Here is a 14991-nt window from a genome sequence, read left to right as displayed (position 1 = left end):
TATTGACAGGCACATACTATCACTTCTAAAGTTGAGTGCCCCCGGCCTGGACACACCAGAAGCATTGGGCACACACTGGGTCACATAATTCAATTTATACAAAAAAACATTAAGAGTCCCACGTTACATCGCATGGTAAAAAGTGAAAAGAACGATGTTTTAATATAAAATAATTCACTGACGTTTTGTACGAAACGTCAGTGAATTATTTTATATTAAAACATTGTTGAACAACACCTTTTTGTTCAGTTTCTTTTCACATTATACAAAGCCTTATATCATGTCAGATCTTGATCTTATGTCTTGATATGTAGTTTCAATAAACCATGATAAACAGTAAATATTCTATGCGGTCATTAAATTCATATTCTCTACTGATCATGATGTTTGATTCTAAAAATTCAATGATGCTAAAAAAGATAAAACAATGTTTCATTTTACAATGTACATGCATTTGGTCAGTAAAATGTATAAGTTGGATTTGACACAATTTTGACACAATGAAATTATCAACAAAATGGCTAAGTAAAATTTGACACAAATTTGACACAATGAAATTATCATGAAAATGACTAAGTAAAATTTGACACCAATTTGACATACAAAATTTTTTTTCTGAGTTGGATTTGACATAATTTTGACACACTGAAATTATCAGGAAAATGACTAAGTAAATTTTGACACAAATTTGACATACAAAAAATTTTAAGTCAAATTTGACACAGATTTGACACAATTTTGACACAAATTTGACCCTCATACTTTTCATTTGAGAATCTAAGTTAAATTTGACATAGTTTTGACATACTTCAATTTTTTTGACACATATTTGATACAATCAAATATATGTCAAAATCTATTTGACATAGTTTTGATATATCAAATTTGTATCAACATGCCATTTAACATATTTTTGATATACTTTTGATATATATTTGACATAAAAATTTCTGCGTGGGAATAATGAATAATTATTGAACGAATATTCTGCTTCTAATATTTGGAGTATGTATTCAAGTTACAAGATAATTTAGTGATTGTTTGTTGATTGATTGTATGATGATTGATCGATTGATTGATTGATTGATGAATCTCCTATGGTTTGTTGACAGGTGCATCGATTTGTGATGGTAATGGCATTCCTTTGTACTGTAGCAGCCTTTGTTATTATTTTTATTTCAGTAGGGGGTTTTGTGGACCCAATACAGGTAAGAACTATATAAAAATTACTTGAGTGGCATAACATTTAAAAAAAAGTTACGGTGGGTAGGTCAGGTAGCTGATAAGAACTGTCAATATATCAATAATAATCAATAAAAACGACTGTCCAATAATTATAATATTGCAGATATCACTTTCTAAAGAAAATTGATATATCTAAGTTGCTGATAATGAAAAAAAATATCAAAAAATCAGGAAAAAAGGACTGAAGTTGAGCTATTATTGTTGGACATGTGGTGATATTGTTCTACTGGGGTCCCAAGGAGAAAGGTTTTCCATGCCAGCAATGAATGAAAGAACTGGGGGATGAACTAATAGCAGATGGTTATCATGTATGAATGAATGTAGAAGATATGGAGATATAAATTGGGGGGAAAATTGATTTATCGATGTTAAACAATATTGAGTGGCCAATATTGATTTTTTTTAATCCTGACATCAACGGTTTTTTGAGCTAAATTAGGGTGGAATTGAATAGAAATAAACAAAGGAGATAGCATTATTTTTTTAAGGGGGTACTACACCCCTGCCCAATTTTGTGCCTATTTTTGCATTTTTCTCAAAAATTATAGCGCATTGGTGACAAGTAAGATATGTATATTATAGGGGCAATGACTACAACTACTGCACTCGAAATTTTATTTCAGCACAGACAACAGATGTGGAGTTACAGTCAAAAATGAGGGAAAACCAATATTTGATCAATAAATCAATAACTAAATATTTTGAGTTGCTGAATTTTCAGTACAGTAGTTGTAGTCCTTGCCCTATCATATACATATCTTACTTGTCACCAATGTGCTATAATTTTTGAGAAAAATGCAAAAATAGGCACAAAATTAGACAGGGTGTAGTACTATTAAAGTGGAACAACATTGCAGCATGCCAAGGTGTTCCACACAACCTGTAAAATCATGTTTGCTTGTAATTACATCCACTCTTAATGGCTATTGTTATCAAGTTCAACCAGTCACTCCTGTGCACGAATTTGGTGAATCCATTGAGTCCTGCCCCAATATCGCACCACACTGACGCAAGAGATCACTGCCCTCATACCATATTATGTGCAACACAAACGATATACACAACTAGGCAGTTTAGTACAATATATTTCAAGTTTGTATTTTGATTTATTTCAGGGTCGTCCTATTGACACTCGTTACATCCATGCCATTCTGGGGACAATTGTTACATTTTTGGCCATCATCAATCCAATCATGGCTATATTCAGGCCTCATCCTGGAACACCGAGGTAAGCAGTTATGTTTCTATCTTTCTCTCTCCTCTCCTCTCCCCTCCCCTCCCCTCCCCTCTCCCCCCTCCCCTCCCCTCTCCTCTTTTATTCCTTCAGACATTTTCAACAGAAAACCTGTTTTTAGTAAATTAAAATGCTTAATAATAGAGTTGAGAATATATTCATAAGTGTACAGTAAGGAGTTGTTATATCTCTTTCTTTCTCTCCATTCATTCTATTTTCTTTTTTTCTGTCCTTCTTTCTCATACACACATACCTACATGTACCTGCATTCATTATTGTTTTCACTTCATTTCAGGCGACCAATATTTAACTGGGCTCACTGGGGTGTTGGTACTAGTGCTCATGTATTAGGAAGTAAGTAACTTGGCTCATTATGCAATGGCTGCCTTGAGTAGTGTTTGTAATCATCACATTCCCGGATAGTGAGTACATGTATGTGATAACAGGGAATAAATAAGATTGGGTCGAGTCAACAGTCGCCAGCACCCCTTTTTTCCAAGATTGCGGCCTCCATGCGTGTACCGGGGTGCTGGCATGGAACCAAAACAACAGCGGAATCGCTGGTTAGATCGAGCTGGGATGGAAAAGAACATGGGGATCAGCGAAATTTACTGTCAGGGGCCTGGTGATAATTAGCCTGCACCATATAGTTGTGTGATAGAGTACTCCTTTCTTGCTCATTCACCTAGCTGTGAAGAAACAGCCTTGAACATGTGAAATAGTTAGCATAACAAATCTCATTTGAAAAACAAGGAACCAATTTAATAAGAGCCACCACCCTTTATATCAATTTAGTTGATGCCTGGATTCTCATGTAACATTGTATGTAAAGTGATACCTCTTTTTAATTTGAAATTGGTTTGACAAACAACCAAACACCAAAACCAATCACACACAGGGGATACCACGTTTGATGTGTGTATGGCGTGGTATGATTATTCGCAGTTTCGCACCCATTATTATGGTGGTGTCCGCTGTGTGGTCAAATACACATACAAATCACCAGATATTGAGTGGTTGAATATATATTTTGATGGTCGCTCGCATAATTGCTGCTTTTCATAAAATTGCTCCTGAAAAGGTCTGTACATTTCTTATAATATGCTATTCCATTTAAAATCCACACTCCCCCTTTGGAAGATTTTGGAAATATCTTCCACAGAGGGGGTATGAATTTCAAATGGAATGAACACATCATTCAATTCCATTTGAATTCCATACACCCTCTGAGATAGATTTAATCTGAATCTTCTACAGAGGGAGGGTGGGTTTCATATAGAGTTAGCTAATGTGATAATTCCATTTGAAATTCATACTCCCCCCTGTGGAAGATATTTCCAAAATCTTGCACAGGGGGAGTGTGGGTTTTAAGTGGAATAGCCCAATTCTGTCCTTATTTCGTCATTTTAGCATTCAACACTATCTCGTAACAATTTTGTTTCATTACATCATTTCAGTGGTCACAATATGCTTTGCTCTGATTAATATTGGTAAAACCAAACCTCTCATACAAGGCATTCCGTCATTTCTGTTCTGGGTCATGATCGTATACATCGTGGCTCACATTACTACATGGATAATGCTGGAGCTGAAAACGCGCTTCTTTAAGAATACAGGTAAGGTGGTGGTGGTGTCATTTGACACGTGGCCAATAGAGGTTATCCGTGTTCTATAAGTTGCATAGCCTATCAGCGACTGCTATAGGCCTACCTTGTTTAGGACTTTCAAAAGAAGTAACTGCATGTGCAACCATGACTGCTAAGTGCTTCAAAATAGCCCTGTGGTCATATATTGAATTGGTTTAAATGGGGAATACTACGGGAATCAGCGCGTTTTGTTAGAAGTCACACATGAGTAAAGTGGATAACCTCTATTCTCTACGAAGTTTGTTGCTAAGACTTAGCACTTTCTCAAATTGACTGACCAATTCCTGCACCTTGACGGCTGCTTCCGGTTGGAGCTGACGTTGGTGGCGCTGTTAGGAGTTGGTCGTAGATGTGCGGTAGAAAGTAATTCCCCTCGTCTTTGTTGAGTGTTTTGGTCCCCCTCTTTCTTATCCAGATGGCTTCCTTTATGTGTATTCTCTTTCTGTTCTGTTCTCTGTCTCTGATTTGTGATTCTTCCCATCCAATTACGTGATTGTCTTCTGCGACATGATCTGTTATAGCGGACTTGTTGTCCACCCCTGTAATGGATGCTTGTCTTTGAGATCTAGTATATGCTTTCTTTGAAGCTTTTTCCGCTTCGGTTTTATGTTCTTTGAGTCTAGTTCCAAACAGTCTGGCGGTTTCTCCAATGTATGTTTTGTCGCAATTGAGGCATGGGATCTCGTATACGCAGTCAGATGTTTGTGTGATGTCCCGCTTGTCTTTTGGGTGCACTAAAATATTTCTCAGCGTTTGGTGAGGTTTGAAGGTGGTGTTAATGCCGTGCTTCTTAAAGACCCGTCTCACGCGCTGGGAGAGCCCTTCTTTAAAAGGGAGGACTACCTTCCTCTGGATTTAGACTCTGATTGATCCTTGCTATGCGATTTATTTTTGCTTTGCGTTTGTTTAAAAGCCCATTCAGGGTAGCCGCACAACTTGAGAGCTTCTTTGATTTTGGCTTCTTCCTGTTTCTTATCTTCATCTTCTGTTACTACTTTGTCTTTCCTGTCCATGAGAGTGCGTATGGCGCTAAGTTTGTGCTGTAGGGGTGATGCGAATTGAAATGCAAATACTTTTTGCGATATATGAGCAGTTTGATGGAGCCGTCCTGCTTTTTGATAATAAGGGTGTCGAGGAACGGGATTTTATGGTCCACTTCCGTTTCATACGTGAATTTTATGTTGCCGGTCTTATCAATCTGATTGATATGTGATGTTAACCGTTCGACTGAATCTTTATTCACAACCTCGAGCACATCGTCCACATATCTTTTCCATAACCGGCGTTTGATATCTAATGGAGCAGTAACTATGGCTTCTTGCTCCAGCCATTCCATATAAAGATTGGCTACTATGGGGCTGACTGGGGACTCCATCGCGGTACCAAATTTTTGCTGGTAAATTTGCCCGCGAAAAGAAAAAATAGGTTGTGGTTAAGGTGAATTCTAACGCTTCCATGATGTCTTCCGGTGTTAAATTTGTACGCTCCCCTAGAGTGTCATCTTCCATCACACGCTGTTTAATGATTTCAAGTGACTTGTCTATGGGCGTGTTGGTGAACAGAGAGACCACATCGTGGGAAATAAACTCTTCACCTTGTTCAATCATGATCTCCGCTAAGTCCTCCGCTAAGTCTTTAGAATTTTTGACATGATGTTGAGTCTGACCTACTAAGGGGCCTAAAATTCTAGCAAGTTCCTTTGATGTTTCATACATTATTGATCCGCAATAATCCACGATAGGTCTTAGTGGAGGCCAAAACACTCAACAGAGGCGAGGGGAATTACTTTCTACCAAGACATCTCGACCAACTCCTAACAGCGCCACCAACGCCAGCTCCAACCGGAAGCAGCCGTCAAGGTGCAGGAATTGGTCAGTCAATTTGAGAAAGTGCTAAGTCTTAGCACGAAACTGTCATTGAGGTACGTAACATCAACCCAAATTTTGGATTTGTATACAAGAAACTCTAATTATCTGTTTTATTGACAATCCTGATGAACTTATTTGCGGATCTACGAAGTTTATTTGTGAACATTGTGAAAAAAATTTTTACTTCCATCAGGATCAGACAAACACGATTCCTATCAATTGTATTGAATTATAGTTCATAAGTTCAGCTCATAATCTGCAGGTATTGTTAGGCTTTACCACTACGCCAAAAAGTAGACTCACATTAAGAGTGATGTAGTTGACCTATCTGGTCTATATTGGTTGTGTTAAAGAAAGTAGATAAAGTATAATACTTGAATTAATATTTGTGATTCTTCTAGTGAGATGTCAAAAGACAATTCTCAAAAAAATATATTGATATTAATCCGAGATGTTATAAGGCCCGCTATATACAAACTGATCAAACTAGAGCATGTTTATGATATAATATTACATGTACGATAACCAGGGAGTTTATATATGCTCTGGTGATGTGTTGCAGAACATTTATTCCAAATTTGAAGGAATATTATAAAAAGTAAAATATAATGTTTTAGCCATGCTAGCATGTAATTTTCATTATCATATAGAACAGTCAACATTAATGGGTATATTTTCACGGGAAAATTTTCTGGACACGTGACCAATGCGTATCAATGTGAGTGTGACCTCGAGCCTGATCTCTGACCCCCGGCGGTGACCTCGCTATTCAAGTCTTAGTAATTTTGAATTGGAATAGTATTCTTGGCTGCAATTTCGATAGAAATTTGTGTATTGCAAATTTATTGAATATCATGCAATCTTAATTTCTTCACAATATCATCAAAACGTAATTTTCCATAATGCTAATATTTCTGCGCCCATGGGTGTCACATGTCCAGAAAATTTTCCCGTGAAAATTTACCTATTAATTCTGACTGTAGAATGATGTCCCATACATGTACGACGTATGTATAGCTTGGTGTTTGTATATATGTTATATTTTATAATGTTTCTTACATACAGGAGCTTCTGATGACATTCCTTTGAAGGGTGGAGATAATGGCGAGCCACAGGCAGCATTTAAGGAGGTATGCAGTAACGTAGCAGGCATTTTATGGGGAGGGGGGTAGACAAGGCAACTTTCAGGGGAGGGGCAGTGATTTGATGAAAATAAATTATGGTCCAAAATTGGCTAATAAATCTGAAGATTATTGCAGCCAGCAACCCACAAGGGATGTGGGAGAGATGCAGTGGCGTAGCTAGGGGTTGTGGCACCCAGGGCTATGGATACATAATGGCACGCCTCCCCAATTTTTTAAACAAGTGCGTGTGGAGTGGGAGGAAATTTGCACAAATTGGGCCTGAAGTTGAATATCGGTCTTAAATTGATCTTTCAAATGATTTTGTGCTTTCATTGCTAGGAGGGAGTGCAGAATCGACGCTGAATTAGTCAAATCGGCACCCCCTCCCCCCATCGGCCATCGCTATACCACTGGCAAGATGTACCATATGTGTACCAGCAGTCTCTCAATGTCTCTATAGAATAGTAAACTCAGTGACAAAAAGATCACATTCCTCACTGAATACAATAGTTGCATTTTGAGGTTAATTGATTTTATTCCTAGTTATACATGTCATTACGAAATAACGCGGACATCTTCCACTAATTGCCTCAGCCACGTTCGGCTCACTCACACAGCAACACACAGAGCATGTATATATTATATAGGGACCAAAAAAACTTCACGCGATTTAACACACTTAGCTCTATCGTATATCTTCAGCTCCACATTCAGATTTTACCTTTACTCATCAGCTTCTCAAAATTAGGCGTCTTTTAAATTTTCATAAGGAATTACTATGTAATATTACTATTTTACTAACTCATCTTCCAACTTGTGCAATATCAACCAATAAAAATCAGTAGATGTATGCAAAATTGACATATTTCGATACTAACTTCAATACTAAAATGAACAAAATTGAGGACAATCATGTGTTAAAATCGTGCCAAAGGAAGATGCATAGGCCTTTTACAACTTTTGGTTATATTTTAATCCCGGTAGGCTTATCTTGATCCATCTAAAGAGTGTTATATCAGAGGAGCTGATCTAGCACTCATATTATTTTATGATTTACATAATAGAAAGAATATACTGAATTATACTCTCTTTTTTTGAGATTTGTGTTCAAGTTCGAGATTAAAAAAAAAGAAATTTTCAAGGGGACTTCTCACAGATCTACTCACAGATCTATTTCTTCGGAATAGGTGTCCCAAATTTACAAAAAGTTGGCGTCAATAAAATTGCGATTCCACCTATTTCGGCAACAACAATTTTATGATCCCACCACCGACACACCCGGCACCCCTTGAGGCTAAAATTGTATTGAAATCAGTCTTTTGAAGAAAACAAACACACTATCTGTGGTCATCTTATGACTCCCTTCATTTTGGTCATCAAAATGTTTATGACCCCCCTTTTCAAACATTTATGACCCCCCATTATATTTGGGACATCTACTCCCCCCCCCTCCGAAAAAAATGATAGCCCAAAATGGTCCAAAATGGGGTTGATTTTGTCACAACATTTTTGACGACTGAGCTTGGCGGGGAATAACTTGCCACCATGCCCCCTGGCTAATCTCCATTGGTGCTGATGAAGGGCGCGGTGCCGAGGGGTGATGGGAATTGCACATATTTTGCCGATTTTTTCAAAATTATTAGTTCTTCTTGCACATCACATCAACGAGCCTGGCCAACATCATTGTAGGCCCAATATACCGGTCTAATATGGTCTATATTATTACAAACTTAGTGTAGTTTTTTTTATCCCCTCTCTCTCTCTCTCATGTGATGTGAGAGACACATCTCACACTTTCACCCCCTTTCCACCTCTCCCCTATCCTCCCTCTCCCTCTTCCCCTTCTTTCTCCTTTTCCCCCTTCTTTTTTCACTTGTACCCCACACCCCCATGGCGACGGCCCTGCTTTCTCTCTCTCCTCCCTTTCTTTCTTTCTTTCTTTCTTTCTTTCTTTCTTTCTTTCTTTCTTTCTTTCTTTCTTTCTTTCTTTCTTTCTTTCTTTCTTTCTTTCTTTCTTTCTTTCTTTCTTTCTTTCTTTCTTTCTTTCTTTCTTTCTTTCTTTCTTTCTTTCTTTCTTTCTTTCTTTCTTTCTTTCTTTCTTTCTTTTTTTTTTTTGCTTTCTTTCGATTATAAACACAGTTTATGAAAAATGTATTACCCTTGCGTTTTAAAACATGCAGAATTCCGTGATCGCGATTATCCCCTCGGAAATGAAACTCTAACCTGTTACGATGTAAAATAATTAGACATTAATAGACCAAGTCTCTGCTTATATTTTATGCTAAAAGTAGCTACATTGATTGAGAAGATCTCCGAGAAGGAAAATCGATTATTCCTATTGTACTAAATTTGAAAAGAAACCACTTGAAATCACTCCACTCATTCACTCGATGATAACAACCGGCCATATGAACCAGGGTGTGACGACTGACCTCATTAATGTGTATAATTTAGAACCGGACGGAACCGCCCGGAACCGGCGGGCAACCGGCGGTCGAGTTTTGATTTGATCCCTTACTTGCTGCGTGATTGATTACTGGTTGGTTGTGGCATTGTGCGCTGATTGGATAATCGCATGGTTGTAAATGTCCAGTGAATGTGGTGGTCTGGTGGTGTAATATTCTTTTGTATTGAATATATCTCAAATCGTAGAATATATCCCGGTATTTTTGGTCTGTATAAAACCTATTGCTTGACTTACAGTTGAATATATGTGTTGAAAGAATAATATTCTTACCATATTATGGTAATGTCTTGTCAGCGCTTTGACCTTCCAATAGGTGTTTTGAAAACAAAAACTGACAACAAAAAAATCGAATTTTCTTGAGTTAGTAACGTTAAAGAGAATAATGAACATGCGCTTGGCCTATCTCGAACAAAATCGTCATGTGTGACTGTTGAAGAAGTAGTGGATTTGCCCTATTATCATGGCCAATGCTGACACAAAGATATACAGTCTGTCCACATAGAAGTACAAACCAAATATATGGCATAGGGGGTCAATGCTTTGCGTCACATGCAGTGCGTGCTAAAAAAACGCGACACGCAGCAGTTGGCCCGCAAAGAAACATTTACACACGCATTGCACTGAAATAATTATTCCCATACCTCCAGTTTCCAAGGTCTATTTACTTTGTACTTCTATGTGGACAGACTGTAGGGATGATGACGCTGTGTTGAGGGGTGGTTGCTAATTAAGGTGGTACTTCCCAGAATTATATGTCACAAATAGTGGACCAAAATGACATGGGCTGTAAATTTTGTTGTACAAGTCCAATACTGTATAAGTCGTAATTTCACAAGGGTTTTATTTTTGCCGATTTCACTTTGGAGTTCCATCTGCGAAATTAACACCCATGAATATATGTAATAATGTATTCCAAATATAGGGCAAAACTGGGCAATTGCAAAAATGTCTCTCTCCCTCCAAATCGCAAAAATAACTACACAAAAATTAGAAATATTTCAATTTTGTTTTCTCTTGTTTATTCTCCTCTTGTTTATTCTCCTCTTGTTTATTCTCCTCATACAGGACAACAAGTTCAAGGATATGACCTTCAGACTGTACATATTTGTGGCAGTCGTCCTGGCAGTCGTAATGGTGATTATCGTCGCAAGAGCAAAAAATAACAACATGTAATCATGGCAACCGTGACACCATAGCAACATAAAATTGGTGATTTTTAACATCAGATTTAGCATTTTGTTATTTGCTAATCTAACTTTAAGGAGATGGTCTATCTTAAAGCAACAAAAAAAAACACACAGTCCTGTTTTACAGGTCGGATGGACTGCCAAGTAAGGTTGGCTGGTCTGGTTTTCTTTTTGTTATGATTTTTCATGGAAGAGCATATGACTCTAAAAATCACAGAAACCTTGATAAATTGAAAAAAAAAACATATTAAAAAAAAATCAGTAAAAATTACAGTTAAAAACCTGTCCAAAATACAATTTTGGTTGGTCCTTAGAATATGTTGGGTTTTTTTGTAGCCTAATGGAGAGATTGTGTTGGATAAAATTCAGCAGAATTTAAGAAATTCATAAATTGCGCAAACTTCGGGTGAACGGGGTGGCTCCTTATGGAGTGGAAAAATTGTTGTAATTTTACATTGTATCTCGAGGTGGAAGGGGTCAAACAAAGATGTTGAACCACCCAGTGGTGAGATCAATGCTGATCAATTTAGAGTGTTATTTTTGTTATTATGCTGCTGGGCAGCTTTATAGATGTATATATTATAAGATAAGCTTATTATTTTATATAGTTTTAATAGTCTGAAAGTTCTGTGTCTTATTGAGGGAACAAATTAAAAGTTTGATGACATCCTCTAAATGAAAGTGCTTTCGAGGAGGCTCAGTGGCGGTGCCACGGTGGGGGGGGGGGCATGGGGGAAAATGCCCTCAAGTCAGAACTCTTGCCCCCTCAGTAAAAAACCAAAAGTACGAAAATTTCCACTTTTTGCTGCAATTTTATGCAGATTTTGCCCGCCCTGAAATTCACTTTGCCCCCCCAATGCCCCCGAAAAAAAATTACTGGCGCCGCCACTGAGGAGGCTAACCAAGTACCTCCCTCCTGAAATTTTTGACCAATATTTTAAACTATTTTTTTCAAATATAATCAGACGTTTTGACACCCTCATCCCTTAACAAATGGAATTTCATTTATGGATCGTCATCTAACATTTGGTTTGTCCCCTTAATACTGTCAATAATATAGCAGTCTAGCTCCAGCTCCAGAAACTTGTGGAGCTGACCCTGGCTACGATGGTTATTATATATAATAGGCTGATTAGGGTTCTGCAATTTGGTGGATTTCTTCATTAAGCTGCATTCCTGAATGATGTTAAATGGTTCTAATCTCTTGGGCTATTAATAGTGGTCAGCAACTTTCTGTACAGCGCAGAGATGATATGTAATTGTACTATTTAAAATTATCTGTCACAATTTAAATGCTATTATTGTACAAATGACAAAGAATCTCATACGGCTAATTGTCTCAGTTTACCCATACAAAACCTGAGGTTATCCTGGCTGCAGCGGTTCATCTAGATGTAGGGTCATAAGGGTACTATTGGCTATTCCATTTAAAATCTGTACACCCCATATGGAAGACATAACCTTAATCTCCCACACAGGGAATGGGGTTACCTGAATGGATGACTCCATTTGAAATCTACACCGCCTGTATGGTGATTAAGGTCATGTCTTCCATAGGGGGTGTATGGTTTCAATTTCAGATAATTATGCCCTCTTAATATCATTTTAGATTATAAATTATTTAAACGCACTAACCGATCAACTTCTAACTTGGTATTGTGATAGTATTTAGTGGCCTAATGTGCTGTATAGTTTTGTGGCATGTTATTTGCATATTTATAAATATTAATGAGCTTATTTGCATATTGCATATTACTTTTATTCACAAACCTTTGTTAATTACACACCTTTGTGTGGGGGCCACCTTAATTACGAACCGTGTAATTCTAGTAAATATTGCAGATGGTCTTTGAAATTGTAAAAATGCAATCAGTTGTAAATGTATTGTACAAAAAGAAGAAAAGTTGGTCTAGTTTTATAATAAAATGTCTATTTTAGCTGTGTGCAATTATTCAATGCAAGTTACCGTATTCGTTCCAATAAGCGCCCATGCCCCAATAAGCGCCCACCCAGGGTATTTTCAATTTGCTAAAGGGTGCCATTCATGTTGAAGTGACGGATAGATGTTGATATAGTGAAATTGCTGCAGGACTACAAGTCCTGCGTAAACTTGCAATACATTTTCTGCATCAGAAAATCTATTAGAATATCTCAGGACCCTTTATAACATACGTAAATTTGTCTCTAATAAACGCCCCTATGAAAAAAAATAGGTAAACAAGGTAAAAAATAAGCGCCCACCCAAAATGACTTTGTTAAGTGCCCTGGGCGCTTATTGGAATTAATATGGTAGGCCAAAAAAAAAACAGTAGCAGGTCAAAAAAGTAAAATGCCAAATTGCGATTTTTTTTTTTGATTTTTTTTTTATAATCCATGTCTTCAAATATTAAAAAAATAACATTTTTGCTGCAAATTGGAATGGGAATTTACAGTGGGTCTCTCCAACACACACAAAAAATCACATTTCTTTATATTCAAGAATATTTATGATCCCCTTTCAACCTGCAGATTAAAAAAGTTATTTAAAAAAATGTGTGATCTTTTCACTACGTTCGTTTGTTGTGTAATGTGTAAATGTTTACTCCAGTAGTGTTTTATATTATTTTTTGCAATTTTTTTCCAGTTTGGGTTTTTCTTCTTAAATGAAAAAAAAATCTAAATGCGCAAAAAATCCATTAAAAAACGAATGCGCGTGCTACAGGAAACAAACTTGGTTTTTTTTGGCATTATTTGTAATCTCTAAATTTTCAAGATTAAAAAGTGAATTTATTAGATTGCAATAAGGGACAAATCCAAGCTTAATTTAATAGATTAAAATTGAGCTAATCTGAATTAGATTACCCTTTTGTACTCTAGACTAATGGATTGAAATTCAGATCCATTAGATTCAATTATTAATCTTAATTTGGATTAGTCTGGGATTGGTGTCTATTTTAGTCTAAAATTAATCCATGATAAAATTTTATTCAGAAGTTGATCTTATGGATTTGATTTTCAATATAGCTAAGATTAACAACTGATTCAGATTAAAAGTGTAATTTTAATATATTTGATAAATAATTTTTAAAGAATTTGTCCCTCATCGCAATCTAATAACTTTTTAATCTCAGAAGTTTAAAGGGTATTAGGGGTAAATGTTTAGGCTATAGCCTATTTGTTGCAACAAATATATGCTTTTGTTACTTTGTTGAGCATTGTTGATTTTATAATAAAGTATGCTATTACAGTACTGTTTCACATTAGGCCTACTTAGTACATTGGTATCATTTCCATCATATGAAAAGGATTCAGTGTGTGTGCTGATACCAGAGGAGTGACTTCCCAGCAGAACTCTTGCCCTCCCATTCCCAGTTGCCCCCCGAAGTAAAAACCCAAAATTACGAAAATTTGCACTTTTTGCAGCAATTTTGTGAAAAATTGGTTGATTTTGCCCCAATCCCGGCCCCCAATGCCCCCCTGAAAAAATTCCTGGCTCCGCCACTGGGGCTGTAATAATTATGAGCCCTGAGCTTAGTCTTTTATGTGGTATTTTAGTATGCTACTGGGCATAATTATGCAAAAAGTAGAAATCCTAGTAAAATTGAGGGCGTCGCTGTGAATCGAATCACACATGGCTTTAAGAGGCGCCACATGAATGTGTGCCAAAAATCTCCCTCTCGTCTTGCCAAAAATTGCCCCCCCTTACCCTCCCTCCAGGGCTCATAATTATTACAGCCCCTTATGTTTCACAAAAAATGGTACCTGTCGGCCTCCGGTTTCATTATTTTATTAAGGTGTCCAATTTTACCCCCACTGGGAAATTGTTGCTGTAAAGAAGCTGGGGTGAACTAATGGGACCCCGTTGATTTACTATGGGATTTTTGTTGGGGCAAGATGGGACAGTGTGAGTTAGCACACATGCAGTAAATCAATGACGTCCCATATTACCCCAAGGTTTGGCACATTTCTAAAAGAAAACTTTTCTCATAATTTCGAAGAAAAAAGTAACAATTTTTGTGTTATTTTTTTTAAATTGAAATGGTGTCTTAGAAGTTATTTTTAATTTGAGAAAAACTAATCCGGGCAATTTATTCAGATATTTAGCCTCAAGTCGCGACCTCTGCTTAGACATGAAAACAAAAATGGAATATTTATTTTGATCATGTTTTAAGCTTACGGCCCTCAGAAGTTAGAATGGTAGGCCTACTTTAATTTAATTGGTTGGAAATATAAATAGACAT

At 36.9% G+C, this 14991-nt stretch overlaps 1 protein-coding gene across 2 annotated transcripts in view; it reads left to right on the top strand.

The window, feature by feature from the left end:
* The window catches only part of LOC140146172 (putative ferric-chelate reductase 1), a 40320-nt gene extending 28632 nt beyond the window's left edge, over positions 1 to 11688 (top strand). Inside the window, exons 16-22 of one of the 2 annotated variants that reach the window (XR_011858197.1) lie at positions 1113 to 1208; positions 2361 to 2473; positions 2775 to 2833; positions 3937 to 4095; positions 7059 to 7123; positions 10650 to 11466; positions 11668 to 11688. Coding sequence is in view for 1 of the 2 variants with exons in the window: in XM_072167939.1 (XP_072024040.1) it covers positions 1113 to 1208; positions 2361 to 2473; positions 2775 to 2833; positions 3937 to 4095; positions 7059 to 7123; positions 10650 to 10757 (600 nt within the window). In the remaining variant the exon portion in view is untranslated. Of the gene's footprint in view, positions 1 to 1112; positions 1209 to 2360; positions 2474 to 2774; positions 2834 to 3936; positions 4096 to 7058; positions 7124 to 10649; positions 11501 to 11667 lie in introns of those variants that run through there. The other variant, XM_072167939.1, reaches the window with a different exon arrangement.
* The last annotated feature ends 3303 nt before the right edge of the window (positions 11689 to 14991 follow it).

The sequence above is a fragment of the Amphiura filiformis genome, chromosome 2, assembly GCF_039555335.1.
Source record: "Amphiura filiformis chromosome 2, Afil_fr2py, whole genome shotgun sequence".
Lineage (NCBI taxonomy): Eukaryota > Metazoa > Echinodermata > Ophiuroidea > Amphilepidida > Amphiuridae > Amphiura > Amphiura filiformis.
Note: the sequence above shows the minus strand (reverse complement) of the source record. Positions and strands in the feature narration are given on the sequence as shown.